Raw genomic sequence first — 26,473 nt, forward strand, 5'->3', positions numbered from 1 at the left:
TCCTGCCTCATGATTGGCTACTCACGCCATGACTCCTCCTTCTACCTATCGCGATTGGCTCTTGTGCCCGAGAGGCGGAGGGAGGGGAGCGCCGTGCGGTGGGCGGGCCAGCGGCAGGGGCACTGCTATTGGCGGGAAGGCTACGGCCTGCAGGTTAGGCAGACGCGCCGCCGGAGAGCGAAGTGAAGGTGCCATTGTTGCTTGGATTGCTGAGGAGAGGAGCCGGCAGATACCGGTGCCTCGCTGCTCGGGCCCCGTGGCAGCCATGAGCGGCGGCGTGTATGGGGGAGGTGAGTCTGGCGCCGCCTCACTCGCCCGCCCTCCCCTCCCCCAGCGACCGTTGAGCGCGGCGCCGTCCCGTGAGGCGGCGCGTGCGAGCCTCTCCCGGGTGCTTTCCGCCTCCCCGCGGTTCCTTCAGGCCCGGGCACGGCGGCCCGCGGCCCGCTTCTCCGCCATGGAGCCGGAGCCCTCCCTGTCTCAGTGAACTAGGCGGGGGGTGGTACTGTGCGTGAGGAGGAGGAGGAGGAGGAGGAGGCGGTGGTGACGGCGGTGGGCGGCCTTGTGTCTCTGACGGCGTCGTTTCGCTGCGATGCTTCCTCCGGACACCGGCTAAACCGTGGCCTTTGGCTGAATTAGAGCTTACTCGGGTGCCGGGGATGCAGTTTTTTTCCCAGAGCACTTCTGTAGACCCTTCTGTGAGAATGAAAGCCCCGGTATTTTGTATCAGGCTTTGGTTTTTTTCAGGACGCTCAGTGAGTATCGAGGCCCACGAGGATGAGGGTGCTTCATGTTGTGACAGCCTTCATTTACAGACCTGGTGTTTTCAGGCCCACCTTTCTAATTCTGATCACCTCCGGGAGGTCTGGGTTCACCTGGCTTCCTCTAACTGTTATGCTAGCACTTTCTGAAAATTTTACCTTCTAATCTGTTTAGAGGCAACTATGTTCCCCCTCTCCTGTTTAAATTCACCTTTTACGTATGCTAATAGAAGGTATTGCAATGTCTCAGTTAAAACTTATCTGCAGTCTTTTAATAGCTCTCAGGTAATTGGAATTCTGTAGAGGGGTTTTTCTTTGCCTGGAAAAAGTTGTCTTGACTTGCTTTTCTTCTTTTGCAAGCAAAACAGGCAGTGGGTAGGGAAAGGTCAGGATTGTAGCAGAGTATAATAACCTTTCACAATCTCTTTGTTAACAATCTTTTCAGATGAAGTTGGGGCTCTTGTATTTGACATTGGCTCGTATACAGTGAGAGCAGGCTATGCGGGTGAAGATTGTCCAAAGGTGAGGATCTCGTGACTTAATGGAATTGCAACATGAATTTATGCCTTAAGTCTTGTTGTTTAGTTATGAGTTCTCAGAATATGTTGGGTTTTGTTATGACTGTGTTGTATAAGGAAAGCTCTGAATTAATGAACAAAAACCCCACCCCAGACGTTCATTTAATTCTCATATATTGCTTACCTTTTGCCTTACAGGTTGATTTTCCAACGGCCATTGGTGTGGTGCTAGAAAGGGACAATGGCAGTACTCTGATGGAGATAGATGGTGACAAAGGCAAACAAGGCGGCCCGACTTACTACATAGACACCAATGCCCTGAGAGTTCCAAGGGAAAATATGGAGGCAATTTCACCTTTAAAAAATGGAATGAGTATGGTGCTTTGTCATTTTGTATCTGTTTGTGACATAGCATTGCTAGGCAGCAAAAAGTCATAGCTTTCATTTAAACAGGCTATGTATGGCAGCAGAAGCTATAAGAATGGATACCTGACTTACAAATAGCATGAAGTATGATTCATTTATAACTTTCAAACTTTCAACAGAATTCTTGAAATGTTATGATGATGGTGATTACAGAGTAAGAGAATTCTGTAGGGCTGCAAAGAAGTCTGTGCCTGCTGAGGGTATCTTTCAGCTAAAGAGCTCTACTCAAAAAAAGCTTTGGAAAACTTTTATGCATTTATGAAATGGATCAAAACTCAGAAGTAACTAATCCACTCACTTCAATGTTGTTACAGTTGAAGACTGGGATAGTTTCCAGGCAATTTTGGATCACACTTACAAGATGCATATTAAATCTGAAGCAAGTCTGCATCCTGTCCTTATGTCCGAAGCACCAGTGAGTAAAAGCAGCTTTGCATTTTGATAAGTCTTGGCTGTATCTTCTTGCTGACTCTATAAACATTAGTGTGGGACAAGTCTGGCATAGGCTTGTAGGTTACAAGTGCTAAAACTTATCTAGAGAAATAGCAATTTTAAAATGCTTTGCCAGATTTTGGGAAGTAATCTGTTTAAGAAAATGTCTAGGGGAAACAAAAAAAAAAAGAAAAACCAAAGGCCAAACCCAATTTGAAATAGTTTGTGTGAGTTATATTGGAAAGTATTAGAAAGTGTTATTGTTTTTCACATATTAAAAAGAAGTAAAAATTAAATATAATCTTACTTTACTGCCTAGAATAAAAGCAAAAAGATGTTTGGACGTCTAAGTATGTTCTAAATTACCCTTAATAAAATGCCATTGAAAATCTATCACTTTAGTCAGCCTTATGACAAATACTACATAACAGAGAATGATGGAGAAGTTTTCATTTTTCTGTCTTCATTTCTGTAAATGGCCCTTTGAGTAAGTGAAAGGATGTAAAGAAATTTCTCAGAAAATGTATGGACAAGGTTTCTGTTGTTCAATACTGTGCAGCATGTGAAGGACAGAGCTTAATGTCAGAATATAGAAGATAGCCATACAAAATTTATGCCTTTCTTTAATAAAATCTTATGAAAAGAATTTTCTTCATTATTCCTTTCATTGAATTGTATGTGGGGTGTGGATAAATTTGCAATGGCTATTTCATGTTTGATGCCTCATTGTGTGTCTGAATAGAGGATCCCATTAACAGTTTCCTTAGAGAACTTACCTTTACTTTAATGTATTGGCTTGGAAAAAGCTTTATGTTTTCAGTAATATGTAGAATATTTTTATATATCTATATATATATATCCTGGGTTAATCTGCTACAGTAGAACTGTATGAAAATAACTTGGAAACAGGAAAATCTGGATTTTTTTCAACTAGGCAAGTTACTTGTATCTTTCCCCTTGTAAAATAGGCATGTTGCTTATTTTATAGAGTTTTTTGAGAGACTGAGCTGTAGGAGTGTAAAGAAATCTGTTGTAACAGTGAAAATGTATATAATTTCTGTGTGATAGATAAGTAGTAATGTAGTAGAATTGGAATAAAAAAGGTTCTGAAGAAGTAAATAGCTAGAAATCTGTCTATGAATTTTGGTATGATTTGAAAGCATGAGTATAATAATTCTAACTACTAGGGAAATATGTTAGCGTTCTTTTAGTGTACTCCAATTGTCCTCAAGATAAACCTATCTTCCCTTTGATTGTTTATTTGTGGTTTGGTGTGCTTTTTTTTTCTTCTAGTGGAATACTAGAGCAAAGCGTGAAAAACTGACTGAATTGATGTTTGAACACTACAACATCCCTGCTTTTTTCTTGTGTAAAACTGCTGTTCTAACAGCGTATCCTTTGCAATGTTTCACTGCTTCTTCCTTCCCCCTACCCCAGGAAATTACAGTAAGCTTATTATAGGCAATTCTTAGTGTAACAGCATGTCTAATTTTTCTTCTTTCAAATTAATTTTTCCATAAACATCTAAGGAGGAAATAAATAAATTCCATTTATGAACTTTAAGGCTGCTGAGCTCACTTTTGAAATACTCCCAATCTGACTATTTTGCTTGGAGGCAATGTCCTTTTTTTTTTTTTATTACTTCTCTCTTTTAGTTTTTTCCCATTGTATACCATGGGTAAGAACATTGCAGACCTAAAATGGTGTTGTCCAGACTACTAAATACAGTAATTAGAGCTTGAAGTTCCCATAGCCTCAAGATTAATATTTATAGTTATTTTAAACTAATAACATGTTTTCAGCTTCAGATGCCAAATTAGTTGAATGTGCTTGGAGCTTGTTGCATAGTATTGATGTGAAGTCTCACCTTTTTAAATCCAGAGCTCAAGTCAGTTCAGAGCTGGAAGTTAAATACCATTCATGCTGAGGTTGTGCACTTTGTAGACAAACGATGCACACTGGAAAACAGCAAATCCTTTTGCAGAGCCAAGGAATAACACCCTGGGGTCCTTGTTATGCTGTAGTTGTAGACAACTTTTTTTCCTGAAGTGAAAATGACAATATTTTCCATAATCATTTTGGCTAGTTTTGCTAATGGAAGATCTACAGGTCTCATTTTGGATAGTGGAGCAACGCACACCACTGCTATTCCAGTGCATGATGGATACGTACTTCAGCAAGGTAAAAAAAATCTAAGGCTAACAACATTGTAGTGCCAAGGTTGAATTAGCTTGCTTTCTGCTTTTACTTTTTTGTTACTGTTTTTAAATCTGTGCAACCCATAAAATACGGGGGGGGGGACACCCCAAAACAATCTAATGGTGTTCACTGACAAATGATTTGTTAGGAGAGTTTATTCATGATTTCACTTCTCTCAAGGATGATGAGTTTCTTTGGTTCTCTTTTTGTCTTTGAGGTATTGTGAAGTCGCCGCTTGCAGGAGACTTTATAACTATGCAATGCCGAGAATTGTTTCAGGAAATGAACATAGAGATAATTCCTCCATATATGATTGCTTCAAAGGTGAGAAAGTAATTTATTAATAAGCTTTTTCTTGAGGAGAGGTTTAAATGATTAACTGATGATCATGGTTTTTACAATCTCAGGAGGCAGTTCGTGAGGGGTCACCAGCAAATTGGAAGAGGAAAGAGAAGTTACCCCAGGTCACTAGGTCTTGGCACAACTATATGTGTAATGTAAGTAGGCCATTTCTCCCACTCTCAGACTCCCCTAGCTGACCCGTAAAGAAGTTTTGTTTGTAAGTATATCAGGTTTTCCTCTTGAATAACTAAATTTTTTTAAAAGTCAGTATTTATATAAAATTGAAGACTGAAATTCTTTTAACCGTATTCTTCTTAACTCCATAGTGTGTCATTCAAGACTTCCAGGCTTCTGTCCTCCAAGTATCAGATTCAACCTATGATGAACAGTATGTCACTGTTTTCTTTCTTGCAAAATTATTGGTTGTGCATGGGGTACTTAGCTTGTTTGTTGCTCTTGGCTGGTTTTGTCACAGAGGTGTATTTTGGATATGTTTGTTTCTGAAAGTAGAAATACAGTGTACATACAGGTGATAGCTTTTTACTTAATATTCCAAGATGCATGACTTCACAATAAGTATTGGAAGTATAAGTCGTATAAATCACAATATTCCATTTAAACCTTAGTTTATAATGCTAATTGGATAACTTAACATCCTGTTTGCATAGCATTTTAATGTGTTACTTTCTGGCTGACGCTCCAGGGTAGCAGCACAGATGCCGACAGTTCATTATGAGTTCCCTAATGGCTATAACTGTGACTTTGGTGCTGAGCGTCTAAAAATCCCTGAGGGATTGTTCGACCCTTCTAATGTAAAGGTAAAACAACTATGGTGTGTAGGAATTGGAAGGCTGTAAATTGCTAGATTTACACATGGCTTCCTTTTGTATGATGCTCTTAAGTTCATGATTTGTATGTGTGTTATTTACAGTGTGCAATTCTACAGGAAGAATTTGCCTGTGTTTTATTAAGGTTGGACAAGCAAAGAATAAAATGCTCAAACCGGGTGACGATGAGCTGAATGGGGGAATAGGGTTGTTTGGGTGTTGTTTTTTTCTTTTTGTGGTTGTATTTTTTTTTTTTTTTTTACCTTCCCTAAAAATGCCTGTCTAGTAATACTTGTAAATTGAACTCATTTGGGACTTTTATATGTCTTGCTCTTTTGAAGCGATGATGTATAGATTATGAATTTTAATTCTAGGGTTTATCTGGTAACACGATGTTGGGCGTGAGCCACGTTGTCACAACAAGTGTTGGAATGTGTGATATAGACATCAGGCCGGTAAGTGTTAGTCAGCCATGTATTGTTATAAGGCATAGATAGTTTTGTGCTGATAGAATTTTTTGGGACTAGAACACTGTTGATGAAGAAATGTGGATTTCCTAGGATAATGATAAACACATGAGAATAATTCTCCAAATACTACTTACACATTTGTATATAGGAATATGTGCAATTACTGTTTTGTCTTACAGAATGCTGAATCAGGATTTATTTAGCTAGTGTTTCTACCAGTATTTAATTAGCTACTATCCAGATTGTGTGGCTGGCACTGCATAGGGTGTGTGGGATTTGCTTCAGACGAGCATTTGGTGTTCGTAACTTTGAGTGCCTTCCTTGGACTTCTGGGCATGGCAGTTATACTTTCGAGATGTAACTAATCTGCTGGAACTGTCTGTAGAGAGTAGAAGGAAGAAAAGAGTTTTTAAAGGAAAACTTTATTTTTAAAACTATGTTCTAACTTTCTCAATTTGAAAATATTCAAGTTTGATACAGACTACATTGGGGTTGTTTCAAAAACTTTTCCTCTTAAGTGGCATGGCAGGCAGGCTTAACAGGCAAGGACATGGTTTGTGTTCACCAGCTGCAGTTTTAGACTGAAAATTGTTGCAGTGCTGTGGGGCTTTCCTTTGTGGTTGGAACATCGAGCTGTAAGAAAACAATTTGAATACAGAAGGTATCTGTAGGTGTAGGGTTTCCTATACTAGAAAATATTCTGTGAAATCATTTAGAATTGTTAATCATGTGGCTTCTGTCTTCCTTGTGTAGTTCAATATTAAGCTGCCTTGAAACTTTTTTCAAGTGGTGAAAAAAGTAATTGGACTGGGAGAGGTAGTGTTGTTGCCAAGTGTGTCACACAACTGATGTATTATTGCTGTTGATAAGATACACTTATGTGCCATTCCTCTATTGTGTATGATTTCGGAGTGAACATTGTAGGTTGATTATTCTCTTTTTAGGGCCTCTATGGCAGCGTGATTGTAGCGGGAGGAAACACTCTAATACAGAGTTTCACAGACAGATTGAACAGAGAGCTGTCCCAGAAAACTCCACCGGTAAAACAGCTCTTTAAATTACTGCATTGAGTTACTTATTATTTTGGGATTTTGCCACATAATACACAACCATGTGTTGTAACTCTGACTTTGTTAGGATCCCAACAGCTGGAGAAATTTCTCTGGGGTAAGAAATCTCCCCCTTCTCTAAAGAAAAGAAAGAAGTCTTGAAAAAGTCTTGTATGACATGAATTTCAGCAGATAACAGCTTTCTGGATATTTTACTTCTCTATTCCTGCTTTCAGATTGTGATTTTAAGTTCTGTAATTGTCCCTAAGCAACTATCTCTTCTTCCCTTGGTGGCCCTTTTCTGAAGTGTTGCTGACTAACTTGAGGCACGTTCAGTCATTCTGCCTGACGTCTTGTCACTTGGTCACAGGGGTTCTACAGAGAACTTGACCTACTCATAGATAAAACCTTGTGATTTAACATACTTGTTTTGTTTTTTAATCACTTGGTGTCAAAGAAAATATTAATACTTTACATGAGTGTTCTTGAGAGCACATAGCGTATGAAATTTCTTGAGTATTCAGAAAATATTCTACTCACAGTAACTCTTAAATCAAATGTTCTGAGAAACAGGGAGGTAGTTACCTGCTGCTGCTGCTTATAATAGCTGAAGAGGAACCCACTGAAATTTGAAGATTTTATTACAGTAAGGCATTTTGAAAGCAAAAGGAATGAATGGTTCCAGAGGACCAGCTGAACTGCAGCAATGGTAGACATTTTAGTTCCAGTGCACATTTTAATTAGTCCAGTGTTAATGATACATGCTGTATTATTGCTCTCTGCCTGATTTGTTTCTAACCTTAAGCATTTGTTGCTGCTTCCTGTTGGGAGGCAAGATAAAAGCTACACATGTTCTGTTACACTGTGGCTATACTTGAATTCTGAGTGCAGGGCAGATGAGCATTATTGCAAGTTTAACAAAAATGACCTTTTCACTTGCATGTTGGTATATACACTAAGGTCTTTGTGTTTGCCTTCGCTTGTCCGTAAAGGTCACCAGCTTACTATTTGTCTGATTTGTTCTTTCATTTACATCCTCTATTCAGAGCATGCGTCTGAAGTTAATAGCGAACAACACAACAGTGGAGCGAAGGTTCAGCTCATGGATTGGTGGTTCCATTTTGGCTTCTTTGGTTAGTAAACCTGTGTTACTGTGTTGCTTGTCTGAAAACCGAATTCTGCATAAGCATGCATTGCAGAGTTTGTGCTAACATAGCAGTCATAATCTTGTCTGTCCTTGTAGTAAGGTGAAGAGAATCAATTTAAAGAACACGACAACATGAGCATTCCCAATCAGAAAATAACTCACTGCATTCTCCCATTATTAATGACAAGGCACGGGCTTGAAATATGATAGGTAAAAATGTCATGTATATAGTGCATCTTGAAAGTAGCAAACTTGTAGAATGAAGCTCAGGAATGTAATGCAGAAACAAGTTACTGAGTACCAAAATGGTTTGTGGGGATTTAACATAGCAGTGAAAAGGGAAACTGAAACTGGCTTTTGGTACTGCAACTTCCTGCCTTTTAATTGCTAGCAATATAAATCTCCAAGGAAAAGATAAGCAGGTCACATCCTCTTAGATTAATGTTAAGACTTGCTTGTTTTTCCTTCTAGCAAAAGCTAATCATGTTTCACTTAACTTTCATTTGCTTTTTATTGAGTTGTTTTGTTTTTCTTGTAGGGTACTTTTCAACAGATGTGGATTTCTAAACAAGAATATGAAGAAGGAGGGAAACAGTGTGTAGAAAGAAAATGTCCTTAAACCTCTTACTGTGAAAACTGCTGTCTGCTCAGTGCTCCTTCTGTTTTATAGCTTTAGCTTACTCAGGAATGGGATGGACATTTTTTGTAGAAAGTTTATATTGGTTTTGCATAATTCAAGTTCCATTTTAACAAACCTTAGAAATTTTGAGACCTAATTGGTACTATCATAGAAAAAGGATGTTTACATCCCTTGTAAAGCAATAATTTACATAACAAGCGTTTTGTAATTTTTTATAAATGTCTATTTTCTCTAGTATCTTTTCCTGGGAACAGGTTTACAGGTTGGCTGATAGAGGCATAACCTTGCAAATACCTGTGCAAATCTATTAAAAATCTCTTGTCTACTTTCACATACTGGTCTTCCTTGCTGGTACTTTGGCCTTAAATTGCTCTTATTTCTCTCTTCAGAAATAAAATTTCATCTTTTATATTTGAGCAACTTTGTGCGTACTTGAAGAGAAAGTTACTCTTCTGCTTTTAAAAATGGAGTTTTTTTTAGTACTGTATTATAGGTGACTCGGTTCAGTGTGAGCTTTTACTGTCTGGTGAAAGTGTTACATTCCATGTAGTGAATGTTACATTAAGCACTGATTTGCTAATTTTCTATTATGGAGCATTTTCATTTCAGTAAACAGTGCTCTCCACCTGATTCAGGAATGTACAATATGGCTTTGTGATGTAGGTGAGAAGCAAAACTTGGTTTATCCAGGGAAGTTATGAATTGTCTTTGCAAGACTAGGAGAGTAGTCTTAGAAGACCTCAGGATGTGGCTTGAAATTTTTACAGGAAGCTGTAACTCAAAGGGGCTGTTTGCTACTTGTCTATTGTTTATATAGCTCTGCAGCTGACTTGCACTAGGGTCAGTAAGTGCCTGTTCTGGAGGGAGAGTATGCAATCAGGGTCAGCAAGTAACATGATTTTTAATTTTTTGGAGGGCAGGAACTGGCTGTCAAGATGCAGATCAATGTTGCTGTTAAATTTGCTTTCATTTACAATGGTGTGATATTCTGTACTGGAACACAATGAAGTTTTGCTCGTTATCTTCAGAGTTGTGGAAAACCAAATACCATTTAACTGACTTTAAAAAAGAATGTGAACAGTACTGCAACATTTTTCTATCCTAAAAACCTCCTGGGTAAATAATGATGAGGCTTCTAGTTGAAAAGTTTCATATTACCTTCAGACAATAAAATAATGTATCAAAACAGCCTGCTTATGTTTTATCATGATGACCGTTAGTTGCTTGAGACAAAGTTGCTTGCTCCAGATTTTGCAAGCTATTGACAAACCATATTTCTCTCACAAAATGAGGCAAACTTAAGTCAGTTACAGTAGGGGGTATGTCACCAGATAGTGTCAGACTGGAAGACTCAGTCTGGTTTGCATGGAAGTAGAATGTGGAATGTCAGTTGAACTTGTATCCCAGAACACTGCAAGGAGTAATGCTTTATAAAGTTACTGTGGCATTGGTGAAGCATTAAGATTGACTGGACAGCTCATAGCTAGAGGTGAAGATACAAAGTAGGCTTTTTTTTCTTTCTCTTCAGGAACTGGCTATGCATTTGAAACCTTCCTTCTGTGTCATGTGCTTAGAAGATAAATGTTGATTATCTTCTTGACAGAATTGCAATGCCATGGTAGTATCTATGAATGTCCTATCCCTATACTGAAGAGTAAAACACACTGTGGTTTTCTCTCCACTGTAGAGAGTTTCTGTTTTAAGTGGGTATTTTCTGTGACACAGAGGAGTAACTGTTGATGATAGAGACAGACTTGTTTATCTGCTAGTTTTGGCTTCCTTGGAGTTTACTGTGTTTCATCAGGTTGCATTGTATAGCACATTTGTTTCCTAAAAGACTTCATTCAAAAATTCTACATCACCTCAGCAGAAGGTTAAAAGCTTTCCTGAGTAGGTGTTCACCATCAACTGAGAGCAGCACCAGCACCTTTCTACTTCAGTTTTACAAGTATTACTATCTTCCTTCAACTATTCTGCACACTAAAAAAAAACCAAAACCAACAAAAAATAAAACCAAAAAAAACAACCAACCCAAAAACATTGCACTAATGTTTGAATTTGTCATAGCTATCTAGAACTCTAGATAGAAAAATTGCACAGGTAAAAGTTCACATACTAAATATTTCAGACTTCCTAACGAGCTGGGTTTAAGGCAGGGAAAAAGTTTCTCTAGCAGACCAAAAGCATGGTTTCCTATGCTTTTATACAGAAAGCATGTGTAACTTAAGTGAAGTACCTGTAACTCAGATGGTCAAGGAATAAAGCTTTGTATATGAGTTTCAGAGACACTTAGGTCTCTCCTTTTAAAGTGTGTTAAACTAAACCAGGTAACTTATCTCTACACTTCATACTTTCATCTGGCAGTCAGTTGCTGCTCTTCACTCTTAATGATGCCTGTATCACTATTATAAAAGTGACTTAAGCAATTTTTCAAGTGTTTCTGGAAACAGCTGTTAGGATTAGAGATATGCACTGAAGCTGCTTTTAATTCCCAATCACAAATCTAATTTAGGTCAAATATGGGAATAAAAAAAAAAAAACAAAAAGATTCAGGAATGCTCAGTCGTTGTTTCAGAGTTGTTTCATGTTCTGGTCGCAAAGACACTTGACCAATTGCTTGCCAGGCTTCCACTGTGTTACTGGCTCTGAGATTTTGCAGCAAGGTGAGGGAACTTCCTTTCCAAGAGCTTCTGCTTTGTTTTCTCTAGGCTTTGCCTTCTTGCCCTTGTGCGTAAAGATTGTTCAAGTCTGAGCCTGAAATAAAGAAGTCAGTGTGGTTAATTTCTAGATTGCTTCTAAGAACCTTCATGAGCTCAGTATTCATTTACTTTCAATAACCTAAAATGCCTTCAACACAAATAATTTTTTTTCATCTGCTTTTGAATTCAACAAAAATTCAACCTTAGATAGCCTGCATGTAAAGTTACTTTTACACTGCAACTTCACAAGTAACCAAGCCTCATAATGATTAAGATGGGAACTACAAAAAACAGAGCAAGCTGTTATTTTAAAAAGCCTTATTTTCCATCTACCAACAGTAAAATAGGAAAACTATTATTTTTTCCTTGTAAAGTGGAATAAAGAGGACTGAGGAACAGATCAGAAAATTATTTTAAATGTCAAAACCATCTTTTTACCTGATGAAGCGTTCCACGTGAGGTAAGTAATAAAATTTCCTCTTTTTGTATTTTTTGTTCAAGTACCATGGTATTGGCCATTCCTTGTAAGAGTACCTGTTAAAGACAGATAAAACTGGTTATAGAATGTATACTTACCGTCTTCATTCTTGGATTCTACCAGATACACCTGGTCACAGCACAGTGACAAAGGGGTCTGACTGATAAATCATGGAATTTGCCTGTGGGTGTTTACTTTTAATCGCTATTGCTGGCCTGGTTTGTAACTACGGCTCATACCTAACTCTGTGTCTCTCAGCGTAGAAATCAGTGTTGCTTTAAAAATTGGAAGTTTGAAGGGTTTATCACCATAGATAATGATTCTTTACACTTATATTTAAAAGTTACTCCTTCATAAGAAAACTTTCAAAAGCTGATGTGAACAAACTGTGTGTGAAGAATTTTGTTTCTACTGTAATTTTCTTTTAAAATACCAGTGTCGGAACATCACATCAAGTTGGTATCTGCCTGAATGTCTCTTCCTCTAAATACAGACTCTATTATGTCTGTTTGGGGTTTCTTCTGTGTATGGGCTGCACGGATGGCTTCTGCAGACTTACCTGCATACTTCTGTGCATCAAGATGGTGTCAAACCTACTTCTATACACTGCAGTTTCTGCATGTGCTTAAAAAAAACTCCATGGTGTCTGCCCCTTCCCCCTGCTTTAACTGGGGACTAGACTTTCAAATAAATGGGTAAATTCTTTGTGGACATTTTTTCCAAGTACAAAGGTATCTTAGAATAGTTTGGGTTGGAAGGGACCTTAAAGACCATCCAGTTCCACCCCCTGCCATAGCCAGGGACACCTTCCACTAGTCCAGCCTGCACAAAGCCCTGTCCCTAGAATCATAGAATAGTTAGGGTTGGGCCTTGAACTCTTCCAGGGATGGGGCAGCCACAGTTTCTACGGGCAACCTGTGCCAGTATCTCACCACTCTCACAGTGAAAAATTTCTTCCCAATCCATTTCTAAATCTACCTTTCAATTCAAAGTCATTCCCCCTTCCCCTATCCACAGCACCAGACTACAGTCAAGCACAACAGGGTCTTTCCCCTCTGATTTCCACCAAGCCACTTCTCTTGGCTGTGGCTTCACTAGCTAGTAGGCAGAGACAGTAGTAATCTTGTTTATCCATTCCTGCATCTTCCTAATTAGATGATGAGGTACTTGGCTACCTTAAGAGAGTCACAGACACAGAAAGAAGTCTTATCCCTAGAGATCTAAACCTAGTCATTGGTGCATTTAGTAAAATGCCGATTTGTATTTTATGGGTAAACAGATGCAACCTTCTGTTATCTGCACTGTTACTGCCAAGCTTAATACTGTAATTACTGCATCAAATGCCAATATGATGAGGGTAAAAAACTGGTTGATGAAATAGCAGGTCCTGCCAGAGCCTTCAGTGTCATCACCTGAAGTTACAGATTACTGAAAGCATCTGGACAGTAAATAATTCTTTGAAGCTTCTAAGTTAACTATCTGCCAAGAGTAGCATGAAATTCCAAGGGACGCGTAGGTGGTCTCATGTAACACTGAGTAGTTGTCTCCCAGTATGTGGATTTTGCATTAGAACCAAGGAAGTCCAAATGATTCAACCTGACCAGTTCATCTGTGTGTTGCAGAATAGCTATAGTGCAGAAATTGTATCAGTTGCATGGTACTAATTTTATTAATGATAAAGCTTGCTATTGAATTGTTTACCAACAATTATAACCACATTAAAAAAAAAACAAATAAAGAAACAACAAAAATAAAATAGGACATGAACACTGACCAGAAAATATTTCTTTCTATACACCACATGTATGCTTTCCTGATTAGAAAAGGATTTAAAGAGACTTTTCCACAAGCAAAAATCACTTAAGAATTAGAAGAAAAGGTTCTCTTTCTCATACCAGTAGGTGCGTCCTAGGAAGTCATGTCTCCACTCGCCAGGTACTGGCTTTTCATGGCCAGTTTGTAGAAGCCTCAGAGCAATTTCTCTTTCTCTGACAACCAAATCTATATTTTTCATAGACTCTTCTACCTGCGAATAGGAAACAGTTTCAGGATGGGCCAACAAAACACAATACCGACAATTTAAAAGATCTCAAATAAAGATATAAGACAAAATCTAAAGAAAAAGCAAAGGTTGAACACTATCGGAGTTCTGTCATCTGTAATCTCACACTTGTGGAGTGAGTGAAACAGCTGAGTTGGTCCTGTGTTAGAACAGTAAAGAACCAGTGCTTTAAAAACTTAACTTACAAGCAGAAGAGATATGAAATAACTGATGGTCTATTTCATTAAAGAATAGATGGATAATACACAAAGCCAGATCTAATGCTGATGCCAGAAGTATAAAAAGCTCTGAGGCAGGGAGGAAGTAGAAGCTGCAGCAGCTATTTTATGTATTTCTGTCAGATGGTTTGTACTGGCTGTTTGTTAATCTAGTTTTAACTTTGGAGTTGGGTCACAGCTCAGTAACTCCTACTGGTTGATTAGAAAGCTGCCTTGACTAAATCATGTCACTTGCATTGAAGCACTTTAGTCAGATCTGTCCCATAATATTACTGTAACACACATTACGATATGGCAACATGTTAAATGCATGGGAAGCTGCTAGAGCTAATTCTAATAAGCAGGTTGCTGTATTCTGTCTCAGTGCAATCATAGTATTTAACTGGTGCTTGATTTCTAGTTTTCTTGGCCTACAGGTATTTAGTAAGATTTGATTTTTAAAGTGTTAGGGCCACTTAGTTAAGTTCCCTCCCAAAATAAGTTCTGTTGTGATTTGTAATTGCTGAATAGGGATGTGTAGAGGTGGGTTGAAGTAAAAAATGCTGTTCAGAATGGGAATCACAAAATACAGTTAAAAAACTGTATTGAAATACATAAGAAAAAGATACACTAAGATCCAGTTTTATATTGGGTCTTCCCTAATTTACAGGTACAGTGATTAAATGACAAGAGGAGGAGACCAAATCATTCCATGTCTGACACAAAACAGAGAAACCATACTGCAATTACAGATATATGTAATGGCAAATAACAGTTGAATTATTAAACATACAAAGAAACTTAAATTAACAATGTAAAGGCTTTTCCCAAATTAATTTGGTTGCATAAGGGGATATCTGAGAATATCTCTCATGTCAACCAGCTGGATTATTTAACTGGCCAGTGAAGGTGTAGGTTTCCATCTGCGAGACATAAGCATAGAGAAGACAGTGGCTTTACAAGTAAATGATGATTCCAACAGTAAACATACTGAGGAAAGAATTTAGTAAATCAGCAGCAGAACTGCAATAAAGCAAGAGAAGGAAGGAATGTGAGGACAACAAAGAACTAAAGAGCACAAGTTTGGAGAAGACGGTGTCAGAGGCAAGAAGCTGGCAACAGTGGAGGGTAAGGAGAGAAAGCATACTGAAGTTTTAACACAAAGAAAGCAAAATATTCCTTAATGTTATATAACAGAGAAACCTTTTCCACTGTGTTGAGTGAGCAGTGTTTATGCACATACTAAAATCAGGAAAATGATATTAAAAAAAAAAAGGAAAAAAAAAGGTCATTAAGTTTAAAAACAATCTTTCACTCAGCTGTTTTAGAGTCATACTTTTAGCTAGTATGAAAAAGTTACCTTTTCTAATCGTTCTGGACTTGGCATAGGCTTGAGTTGTCGTTTTGATTCTAGCTCTAAAGTTAAAAGCATGTTTTTTTCCTTCAGTAGGACATACCTAAATCAGAAAGCATAGTACTTCAGAAATAATTTCTGGATCTATTAGCAATTATTCAGTCACTAACCTGCTGGACAGAGCAGAGTTGTTCAACCTCTGATCTCATAACCCATGCCTTCTAGCTCCATACAAAGAGGCAGAGGTACTAACTGCAGAAAGCGCAGCAGAGGTGGGGAAGGCTGACACACAGAATCATAGAACAGTTTGGCTTGGAAGGGACCTTAAAGCTCATCCAGTTCCAACCCGCCTGCACGTGCAGGGTCACCTTCCACTAGACCAAGTTGCTCAAAGCCCCATCAAATCTGGCCTTGAACACTGCCAGGGATGGGGCAGCCACAGTTTCTCCAGGCAACCTGTGGCAGGGCTTCACGACCTTCTCTGTTAAGAGTTTCTTCCTATTATCTAATCTAAATCTTCCCTCTTTCAGTTTTAAGCCATTCCCCTTTTTTCTAGCCTATGTGCCCTCGTAAAAGCCCCTCTCCAGCTTTCTTGTTGGCCCCTTTAGGTAGGTACTGGAAGGCTGCTCCAAGGTCTTCCCTGAGCCTTCTCTTCCCCAGGCTGAGCAAGAACATAAAAGCAAAGGCTGAGGAATAAAGGTTTACTTAACCTGGAATAAAGAAGGCTGAGAAGGGAAGAGGTTAATACTAAGTAGTCTTCCACTGCCTGTACTCTTACAGGTACACAGCAAGAATATACAGCAAGAAGAATATATAACAAGACAAAAACCATTCACAGTAATAATTAAATACTATCTCAGTCCAGGCACATGTTGCCTAGAGTGGTGATGCAATCTCTAGCCTCAAAGACTTTGGTACCAGAATGGATTCAGAGCTGAGGAACCTAATCTAATATAATGGTCAGCCTCCCCCAGAGGTCACTTGCACCCAAGTGTCCTGCAGTTTGAACAACCTCCAAAGGGTCCAGATACAGCCTCTTCATACCAACCCTGATCCCTTTGCATGGGGCACAGCTATCACATAGCCACCTGCTGTATAGCTTGTGCATGCTGAGCGGTACCTAAACTTGGGCTGTTCCAAGCATGCAGAGCGATACGGCAGGCTGCTGCATTAGCCAAATATACTGACTAGTAAGTTCACTAACCACATTTTAATAAAACATCCAGAGCTACTCTGAAACAAGAGCAGCTACTTCACTAAAACATACTTACCAAAGCTTGTGTAAGTCCTCACTACTCTTGGCCCTCAGTTGCTTTATATTCCATGCATCCCCTGTGAAAATTGAAGAAAAAAAAATCATCAATAGAACAAAGTTCTCGTATTCCAACAGAAAAATGAGAAATGCTTCCATTAGCAGTATTACAGAACAAGGGACACTTTTTAAAAAAAGAGCTACCATTTGAAAGCTGTCCTTGTGGATCTCAGCTTTGCTTTGCACATACAAACACCTTAAAAAGGCAATTACATGTACTTTTCTTTGTGTCTGTAAGAGGCTGGGAACAGGGAAAGATGAAAAACGAATCTTTACATTGAAATATTTTTCTTCCGCAATACCGTTTATTTTATCAAAGAACATTTCTTCTGTGATACACTCTCACATAAGAGCAAGGCAAATGATTTACATTAAAATATTTTGCTGCGTAATAGCTATTTGCTTTCATAAACACAGAATACACACAGCAAATAAAATTAACAAGTATAAAGATGCAAAAGTACTGTGTACATATACACACCTAAGATGTTTTCTGTACCTATGAATACTTCCTATATTGCAACGGATGTCAGATTTCAAATGAGCACAAGTGGCTTAAAGATCTCTATTAGAAATGTAAATGTAAAACTCACCAGACTTTACAGTTTTTTCTCCCCAGTTTGCTGGATCATCAAAAAACTCCTCCAGACCTTTCCGAGACAAAGTAGTGTGCAGAAACTTCAACTGATGGAGTAGCTCAACTTTTGCTTGGCTCTTGTGGAAGAGATTTGGTGTCAACCTGTATAAAAATTACAAGAAAAACCATATATGATAAGAAAAACAATAATAATCTAAATGCAAATGTTGTTCTACAGAGAGATGAATGCCACAGTCCAGGGAGGAAAGGCATAGGTTCAGTCCTTCATAAAACTGTCATCTCAGTTGTGTTTTCTCCTCCCCTCATCTCATCTAATTATCACTTATGTATACTCAGAAATAAGTAAGTTTGAAATTTAAAAGTTCAAGCTACACAGTATCCCCCGACGATGACTTCAGCCAAACGGCAAAAGCAGTAAACACACGATATAAGCACAAAGAAAACCCAGGCAGCAGTGATGCATGACAACAAAACAGTAACACGCAAACAGAAGCGCTTCACGCTTACACACCGCCCCACAGCATAAGCCACACTCAGCGGTGGTTTCTGAGGCCAGGACACCTGGACAGCCCGCCTCCCACCAAGGGCAGCTCTCCTTCCTCCCTGCGCCCGGCCCTCGCCCACCCCAACCAGTTCCTGAGCCTGTGCCTCCCCCGCCCTGTGCCGTGCCGTGCCCACCCAGGGATGCCAGCAGCCATCAAGCTTGGCCGCACTCCTGACAGCCGCAGCGAGCCCATGAGGCGCCGGCACAGGGCAGACATTCCCGCAGCGGCCGCCATGATCCGCTCAGCCCCGCTCCTCCCACAATGCCTGGCGCCGCGGACGGCGGCCCGCAAGGGCGCCAGAAGGGGAGAGAAGATTGTTGCCATTTTCCAAGATGGCGGCTGCTTAGCTTCACCCCGCAGCGGAAAACAGCGTCACCGGCCCCGCCCTTTGCCAGTTCCCGCTATGGCGGCCATGAGCCTGGTTCTCCGGGCAGCGGCTGCCTGGGGTGCCCGGCGGGCGGCGAGCGGCGCGGCGGGGGGCGCCCACCTGCCCTGGCTCGGCGGAGCCTCCCGCCTCCCCGGTACTGTCGGTAGGGCCTCGGCCGCGGGAATGGGGGGCGGGTGTGCCAGGGTCGAGGTGACCTTGGGGGTCGTGGGAGAGCTGCTCTCCTGAGGGTGAGGGGCCGCCCGTCCTGCCTTTCCCCACTGCACCGGCAATGGGGCAGGAGAGGGTTGCTGTGCGGTACGGTTACCGTTGCTTCCGCTCTTGTCTGTGCAGATGTAAACGCGTTCGACGTGAAGAAAATCTCTTGAGGGGGTGCAACGTGTGCCATCGTTCCCGTCAGAAATTGCATTTCTAGGATAGAACTTGGATCAGAATTGGTGGGAGGCCAAACTTACCCATTTGTGAATTTACTTGGCCCCATATGATGACATTTGGTGATTTCTTTGTTGGGACTTGCAGGTAGAAATAGACCTATGTTGGAAGTTAGAAGAAAAATAGGTTCATCCTAGCAAAATAAGAAATAGACAGACCTGTAGGTACATTGATATCCCCCAGAAAACCAGCTCATAACTATTCATATCGTGTTGTATACTCTTTGTTTGTTTTCCACATGTGTTGTTGACCTTGTCCTGGCACAGTCACCAAAGGGAGAAAAACACATAATACTTTGGTTCAATTTTCAGCTCCTGTACGACATAGCAGCAGCCATGGGAAAAGAATGTTTATTATCAAGGCAACAAAATTTTATGATACTCGATTTCTGAACTTGTTGGTGAGTTAAAACCGAACTTACTATATTCACTATAACACATCCATTGCAAATGGTGTAAAAATGTCTAAGATACAATTTTCTCTGTTGTTTACATGACAGCATTTAAAATGTGGCTGGCACTACTGACAGCTAAATTTCCAGTCCTTCTAAAGACTTTTTTGTCATGTGTTGTAAAATCAGGGCCAGATGAAGTAAAAAGAGTGGCTGAATGGCAAAGATTGTACTTAAAGCTGTAGTAGCATTCTTAAATTATGTGCATATGTTGTATATGCATAATCTACAAATGCTTTGTACTGTAGCCTCCTTCTAATAATGTATTAGGTTACTCTTCTTCTGGGTTTGGCTTCAGTTACCCAAATCCCTAGTGCCAGAGATGAGACTTTGGAAGCCTGATCTGAATTTGACCCCTAAAAAGCTATAGGTTTTGGGTACAGCCTGTTACAACCGGTAACAACCAACCTGATATAACCCCCTTTGTGCAATCAGGCTTCCTTTATCTGTCTTCCACAGTTACCAAAGCCAACAATGTTTATATTTATGATGGATTATATTACATTGGTGTTAGTGCTTTGGTATGGTTAAATGCTGAACCTGGTCATCACAAGATGCTGAGACAGCATTCAGGGAAAGCATTACTGCCTGCTTCTGCAGAGACTGAGAGATGGGAAGTTGAACTAAACAGGCTCCTGGACTGACACAGCATCACCGTTTCTGTGTTCTAATTAAGCTGTTTTAAGCAGCAATATGTCTTTACATACAGCATCCTTATCCAACATATGAATGCAAATCTATTGGCTCTTACATAATTTTCAGACTAACCTCATTTAAATGTTGTCAGACTTCTGAGTTTCCCATACGGTTTCTTTTTTCTTTTATCCCCTGTACAGCGATTCTATGTGTTTCTCACGGGAATACCAGTGGCAATATTTATAACATATGTCAACATCTTCATAGGTGAGTGCTCTATCATGACTAAGCTAAGTACACTGTCAAAAATTATCAAATGGAAAATAAGCATGCTAGATTGAAACAAGTGATCTCTTAAGGTTTGCTCTTTGGGAGACCATGAAATAGGCCTAACAGTTACAGTAATCCTGTGAGTACATGGAATATGTTCGAGTATTTTTATTTTTCTGTAGCTGTTGCTTTTTTAAAAGAAGATTACCACATTTTTAAAAACAGAAGAATTCCATCTTTTGTCAGTCTTCCAAACTTCAGTGAGGTATAGAGAACAGTTCTGTATTCAGATGAGGAGTCTGTATTACCTTGTTTGGCATACTTTAAAAAGGCTGCATACACTGCAACTGTTGCTTTTATCTAGCAATAAAATTCTGCTTGGCAATACCTGTTTTAAATCTACTACTGTAATGATATGGAAATAAAGAAATTAGGAAAAATCCATGCTTTCATCTCATATACGTTAAAGGACATTTGTGCGGACGTGATCATAGTTATTATGTATAGCAGCTAATTTCACACTTTATTGTGTGGCTTAATCTATGAGCTAGATACACACAGTGTGAAGTGTCTGGAAATATTTATGGGTAGAGCTCATACTGAGGAATTAAGTACCCTCCATGTATAATAATGATCTTTTCCCAGTATGCAAAGCAGAATATAGAGTACATAAAAGAAAAATACTTGAATTAAATGTTCCTCCCTTTTCCTTGTCAGGTGAAGCTGAACTTGCAGAGATTCCTGAAGGTTATGTTCCAGAGTACTGGGAATACTACAAAGTGAGTGTAACATGTAAAAGGGTGGCATGTTTATTAACAACCTTCCTCTTGATGACACGTTTGGGAGTAAAATGTGTGGAATATGATAATGAGGATGGCCTTTGGGTATTGGTGTAACAGAACTCAAATTCTGCAATTATGATTTTGGTAAACATGCTTTTTTCAGCTTTATGGAACATGCATGTTGCTGTAGGAGGTCTGTTTATTGACAAAAGTAGATATGGTCTGTAACTATATGCAAGTAAACTGCTGAAGCTGTATATCAAGAATTCTTTTATAATATTCCTAAGTAGTAAGAGCAGTCTTCTGTTCTCCTTACTCCTTGCATGCAGTTTTTGTGCTTGTTTCTTGCTCTGGAACTACAACATCTTAAGGTACTGGACTTTAAAGAGGCATTACTTTCTTTTGTACTGTTTCCTACTGTCATTTCAAAGTCCAGCACTTACACAGGCTTTTATATCTAGAACTGGAGATTTTTATATTCAGAAACTGTCAGTTATACTTTTTCATTTTATTATATTTTCTTAAAACTAGTTTGTGGCTTCTTGCTGCAAGCACTTTTTTGGTAGGAAGTAATTGAATTCAGTGATTCTATTACGACTGTTTCAACTCACTTAGACTTCTGTTCCTAGTGAAATAACCTCTATGTGGAAGCAAAACTTTATAATGTCACTGAATATGGTAAGAGGTTTGAAGTCCATTTCTGTAATTACGGTGGAAGTTTTTACTTCAACAGAAAGAAAACAGATCACGTCTTCCATTAGCCTTTAATTTTGCTACAGAAGAGTCATCTGCAGGTTATCTTGGCATCAGAAATGTCAAAAGAAATATGGCATTTGGGAGTTCTGATCTTACAAATAGTTGAGCGTGTTTTTGACTTTACTATTATGGTTTGAATAGCAGTACTCATAGTGTTGATGACATATTTTCAGGACCAGGAACATGCAAAATGGTTTAGTTATGATGACATTTCTACTTGGAAATTGCAGGAATAATCTCTGCTTTTATATTTTCCAGCACCCTATAAGTCGCTGGATAGCTCGTTACCTCCTTGACCCCCCTGAAAAGAACTATGAAAAGGAGATGGCTGTACTTCATATTGAAGCAAAGAAAACTCAAATGAGGTATGTTACGTAGCCCAAGGGTTTAAAAACGTGATTCATACTGTAGTTGACCATTTGCTTAACTTACAAAGTTAAATGCTGATGTAGCATGTTTACTTCTGTATCACTTGACCCTGAGTGCTTGCTGCACTGGCTGGTGCAAAAGTGGAAGTTAGGGTATCTGCAGTCTCTGCCTTCTCAGTATTACCGTAACTGGAAGGATCCAAGGGCAGTCTTGTAAAACAACAGTGACTCTTCAGAACAGTTGGTATTTATAAAGGTATAGGTCTTCCTGAGTCAGCAGATGGACAGCTCTTTTTGCTTCTGCTAATGCTCATCACTTAACTGGGCAGCTGACAATTTACAGGATTGATACTGTTCGTTGTTGTTGTTGAAAATTTTGTGGGCAGGAATGACATTGTACTGAGTTTGTTCTGTACTTACTCAGAGTAAACTGTGGTGGAAGAAAGTCTGAGTTCCACAAGCTGTTGCCACTTGGATCAAGACAGCATAACTCCTACAGTCATCACATTTACTTCTGATTTTTGCCACGGAACAGACTCAGAGATCAATATGATCAGACAAAAAGCCATTTATTGCAAAGCATTAACTCCTTATATACTATTGCTTACACACACCTACAGCAATTTGGCATATCATGATTGGATACTTGTCTTGAAGACTCTTAGTGACTAACATATAATTGGTTAAGCACAGGTGTGAGAACTTGACCTCGAACGCTTGCCCACAGTTCTCATCATTCAGTGAATTCCAGCTTCTTGCTTGCTTAAGCTTCCTCGGGCCTTCCATGGCCTTGCTGTATCCCTCGGAGTTATTCAGAGCTCATGTACCAAATATCCATTCTCCTGTGAGAACACTGTCTCCACAGATTTTCTTGCTTCTATGTATTCTTAGTTGAAAGCTGTATCAAAACTGTCTAGCCCCTTACTAGGCAAGAACCTGTGACAGAACTCCTGCAAGTATTTTTATTACTTTTCTATGACTTGCTGAAAAAAACGATTGAAATAGAAGGCTGTAATAGCTCATGTTTTAGTTGAGCCCTTCATATTTTGGTATTATCTATGTTTCAGTAGTATTAACCATATTTAGCATCTTTTAGCATACTTAGCATCTTTAGCATACTTAGCATCTATTAACCATAGATGCTAAACGCATTACAGATATTGATATAGTATGATCAAACCCAATAAACTTCATGTTGAGTGTGTCTGTTGGTTTCTTTTTTTTTTTAGGCTGATGGAGTTGGAGGCACGCAGACTGATGAGACAGAGGGGCGATGGACCTTGGTATCATTATGAAACACCTGATAAGAATCTTGTTGACAATTCTATGAAATCCACACCTGACAATTAAACAGTTTTAAGACTGTATGCATGATCTTAAATGCATACCAACAGATTGTGGCTGAGCTATGTAATACACATCCTGCTGTTAACTGATGGAAATCAATAAACCGTATTTTTGTTGATTCCCATAATTTGAAAGAAACTGTGTGGTAGTTAAGCTCATATAGCTGTTAAAGGTCTTAATCAGAGAAAATGCCTGATGTCAGTTGCCAACAATTACTCCTTTTCTGTAGAGCACAGGTGTAGAATGGTCTTTGTGACCTAATGTATATGAAACAAGTTGGTGCTATTAGTGTTCATTGTGTGAATTCTAGTATTAAAAATTTTCAATGAAAGGTATGGGAAACTGCAAGGCTTTCTTGTGCAAAGTGTTCCCAGGTAATTTGTGGAAGATTAACTAAGAAAAATATCTTCAGATCTTTGGAATATTAGGATTATATCTACCACTTTATGCAAATAGTTTATTTCTTGTTACTTGTAGTTGAATTCATCTCTATTTTTTCCCAACTTGCATATTGTTCAACAATGTGCTGTCATTTTCTCTGCATGATTTCATGTTTCTCTCTTTAGAGAACTGTTAATAGCCTTCATCCCTGATAGTGTCACCCATCCTGTTCTTCTTTTATTATTGCCACCAGTTATAAACTTTTTTCTTCTTGCATATGCATAATTTATGCTTCTCTACTCTTTCATTTTCTTCAGTCTCACCTCCTATATATAGTTTATGTCTGTAAAAGACTTCATAAACAGACTCTTAAAAAGGCAAACCAACCTCCCCTTCCCAAAAAAAACCCAAACAAACAAAACAAACCCAAACAAAAACCAAACTTTGAACTGGGCAATTCTCTATGTAGATCATCCAGAAATTGTTGTCTGTCGAACATATTTCTCCATGGTACTGGGGGTTTTTGGTTGGTTTTTCAATGGTTTGGTTAATAAGGCTTAAAAGTGTAAAAGGTAATTTTGCTTCATACTCTAAATGGTAATATATCTAAAACAGAGCCACATACTCCCTTTGTGGCAGAAAAGATCTCCAGTGATGAAAACACAGTGCAAGGTAATACATTAATATTTCAGAAAAATCTTTGTGAGAGATACATACCATTGTCACATAACTTTCATGCTATTAAATACGTATCTTGTGACATTAAGAATCACATGTAGTTGTGGGGAGGATAGTCTTTACTAGGTGTTTTTCTACACTTCTGACAATTACGTACTATATAGAGAGTACTCTTTACCTGGCAGACTTTTGCCACTAGAGGGATGTGTTTCCTCGGAGGCTGTGATACTACCCTGCTTTTAAATGCCTCAAGAGATTGATGGATTGATGGCTCTGTCAGTTTGTGACATTAAACTATCTGTCCAATTCAAAATTTTTACTTTTTAAGGATATAAGCCAAAATAACCCCTTGGCCATCTTGTGGTTTAAAGCTGTTAAAACATAAATTTATGTGAAGCAACATTACAAAGACAATTTTAAGCAAAGACTGTCTTGTTTGCTGTTTCCTAGCACTGCCAAACATTAGAAAGAGTCAGATCGATTTTATATCAGTGCAATGACTTTTCCTCTTTGTTTGAGGCAATCTTTCAGGTTAGACAGCTTGTATATCTTACTGAGGCTCTCATAAATGGTGAGTTAATCATGAGGGAAGCCATTATAAAAGCACAAAGTTTTCTCAGGTAAAATACATCTGTCTAGTGACTCTATTGATTTGGGTTTTATTCAGCATCCAACGATGCTCACAAGTTTTTGGTGCAATGTCTGTTCTTAACTAAGCCTAAGGCCATTCATTCTACTGGTATCATAATTTGGTGCTAGTATTTCACACTGTTTCCAACACTTGAAACACTTCTTTCAAGTGAGAAAGAATGCTGAGAACAGACTGCTGGGGTCTCACTCTCACAGCCTATTTCTTTGTAGCTGGATACAAAGTTAATATTCAAGTCTGTTGTTAGTTGGGATTTTACTAGAATCACCTTTTGAAACTTAAATTTTTTGAGGTAAACAGTGGTTCTAGCAAAGGTCACATCACCTGCTTGAATTGAATCTTTGGATATGATGTGGACTGTAGGTGGAAGGCTATTAATCTACATTACAGATGCTAAATTGAAGTGATTGGTCATTTTAATCCTGCTGCTGTACTGCATCTGTACAGGCATCTGTAATAGTTATTAGATATTGAGAGGGAGAGGGAAAGAAAAGCAACTTTTTTTTCCCAGAAAGTTACTTCTATTTCTCCTTCCCCCAGCTGTATTATTTCAAAATGAAAAGCAAAGAGAAACACAGCAAATGCAGGAAAAGAAAATGTAATTTTAAGCTAAGGGTCCTGTCTCTCAAGACATGGGTTTAGTTGCTGATGCTGCAGCAGGCTTCCTAGGAGACCTCGGGCTGGATCTTCCTGCCCTGCATGCGGGCAGCCCGCACGTCTGAGCAGCCCGTCCCACTCGCTCCGCGGGTTATACACTACTGGGTCAGGGCCCGCCCGCAGGCACCACCACCCGCTCTGTTCAGGGCGGGGCCGCCACGCTCGCCCAGTGTACCCAATGGTCACGGCATCTTTGCCGTTAAATGCAGGGCGGGTTTGAAAGCTTACTTGAGGCACATAAAGTTAGTAGATTCTTGCAGCTGAGAATTAATATACGTTTAGTATTTGCTTGCTTAAAAACTAAATAAAGCCTCCTGTGGCAGAGCATTACTGGTCAAAGGCAAACCTGCTCTAAACTACCCAGGGAGACTTGGGAGACCAAGCCTCCGTTCTTTCACAGAACCATAAAATGGTTTGGGTTGGAAGGGACCTTAAAGCTCATCCAGTTCCAACCCCGCTGCCATGGGCAGGGACACCTTCCACCAGACCAGGTTGCTCAAAGCCCCGTACAGCCTGGCCTTGAGCACTGACAGGGATGGAGCCGACCCTTTCGGGAGCCGCCGCGAGGCCTCGTTGGGGCCGCAGCCCAGCCGCGCTCCGCCGGCTGCCACCTAACGGTGGTCCGAGG

General features: G+C 39.4%; 3 protein-coding genes across 4 annotated transcripts; 2 read left to right on the top strand and 1 right to left on the bottom strand.

Moving 5' to 3' along the window:
* Positions 1-108: 108 nt before the first annotated feature.
* Positions 109-9,217, top strand: ACTL6A (actin like 6A). The gene is made up of 14 exons (XM_005146918.3): positions 109-290; positions 1,204-1,280; positions 1,475-1,649; positions 2,017-2,117; positions 3,428-3,525; positions 4,221-4,315; positions 4,551-4,657; positions 4,741-4,830; positions 5,002-5,063; positions 5,379-5,493; positions 5,877-5,957; positions 6,917-7,012; positions 8,068-8,154; positions 8,707-9,217. The coding sequence occupies exons 1-14, from the start codon at positions 266-268 to the stop codon at positions 8,785-8,787; spliced, it is 1,290 nt and encodes a 429-aa protein (XP_005146975.1). The 5' UTR covers positions 109-265; the 3' UTR covers positions 8,788-9,217.
* Positions 9,218-9,684: 467 nt separating this feature from the next.
* Positions 9,685-18,305, bottom strand: MRPL47 (mitochondrial ribosomal protein L47). The gene is made up of 7 exons (XM_005146919.4): positions 18,187-18,305; positions 17,504-17,649; positions 16,870-16,930; positions 15,605-15,701; positions 13,881-14,011; positions 11,946-12,041; positions 9,685-11,562 (listed from the first exon to the last, which is right to left on the bottom strand). Exons 1-7 carry the CDS (start codon positions 18,285-18,287, stop codon positions 11,445-11,447), a joined length of 750 nt encoding a protein of 249 aa, XP_005146976.1. The 5' UTR covers positions 18,288-18,305; the 3' UTR covers positions 9,685-11,444.
* Positions 18,306-18,440: 135 nt separating this feature from the next.
* On the top strand, positions 18,441-23,607 carry NDUFB5 (NADH:ubiquinone oxidoreductase subunit B5). 2 transcript variants are annotated; one of them, XM_005146920.2, is made up of 6 exons: positions 18,441-18,583; positions 19,182-19,270; positions 20,158-20,224; positions 20,945-21,006; positions 22,024-22,130; positions 23,363-23,607. In XM_005146920.2, exons 1-6 carry the CDS (start codon positions 18,457-18,459, stop codon positions 23,481-23,483), a joined length of 573 nt encoding a protein of 190 aa, XP_005146977.1. In that variant the 5' UTR covers positions 18,441-18,456; the 3' UTR covers positions 23,484-23,607. The 2 variants fall into 2 exon arrangements, with proteins under 2 accessions (XP_005146977.1, XP_030903002.1); XM_031047142.1 differs by having other exon boundaries at positions 18,441-18,574.
* Positions 23,608-26,473: the final 2,866 nt, after the last annotated feature.

The sequence above is a fragment of the Melopsittacus undulatus genome, chromosome 6 (genome assembly GCF_012275295.1).
Source record: "Melopsittacus undulatus isolate bMelUnd1 chromosome 6, bMelUnd1.mat.Z, whole genome shotgun sequence".
Classification (NCBI taxonomy): Eukaryota; Metazoa; Chordata; class Aves; order Psittaciformes; family Psittaculidae; genus Melopsittacus; species Melopsittacus undulatus.

Coding starts and splice junctions, on each gene's coding strand:
- NDUFB5 (XM_005146920.2), top strand. CDS start 18,457: ATGGCGGCCATGAGCCTGGTTCTCCGGGCAGCGGCTGCCTGGGGTGCC. Junction 20,225..20,944: donor ATATGTCAACATCTTCATAG/GTGAGTGCTCTA, acceptor TTTCCTTGTCAG/GTGAAGCTGAACTTGCAGAG. Junction 21,007..22,023: donor AGTACTGGGAATACTACAAA/GTGAGTGTAACA, acceptor TATATTTTCCAG/CACCCTATAAGTCGCTGGAT.
- MRPL47 (XM_005146919.4), bottom strand. CDS start 18,287: ATGGCGGCCGCTGCGGGAATGTCTGCCCTGTGCCGGCGCCTCATGGGC. Junction 12,042..13,880: donor TTCCTAGGACGCACCTACTG/GTATGAGAAAGA, acceptor TGTCTTTAACAG/GTACTCTTACAAGGAATGGC. Junction 11,563..11,945: donor CACGTGGAACGCTTCATCAG/GTAAAAAGATGG, acceptor TCTTTATTTCAG/GCTCAGACTTGAACAATCTT.
- ACTL6A (XM_005146918.3), top strand. CDS start 266: ATGAGCGGCGGCGTGTATGGGGGAG. Junction 7,013..8,067: donor TGTCCCAGAAAACTCCACCG/GTAAAACAGCTC, acceptor TCCTCTATTCAG/AGCATGCGTCTGAAGTTAAT. Junction 8,155..8,706: donor GTTCCATTTTGGCTTCTTTG/GTTAGTAAACCT, acceptor TTTTTCTTGTAG/GGTACTTTTCAACAGATGTG.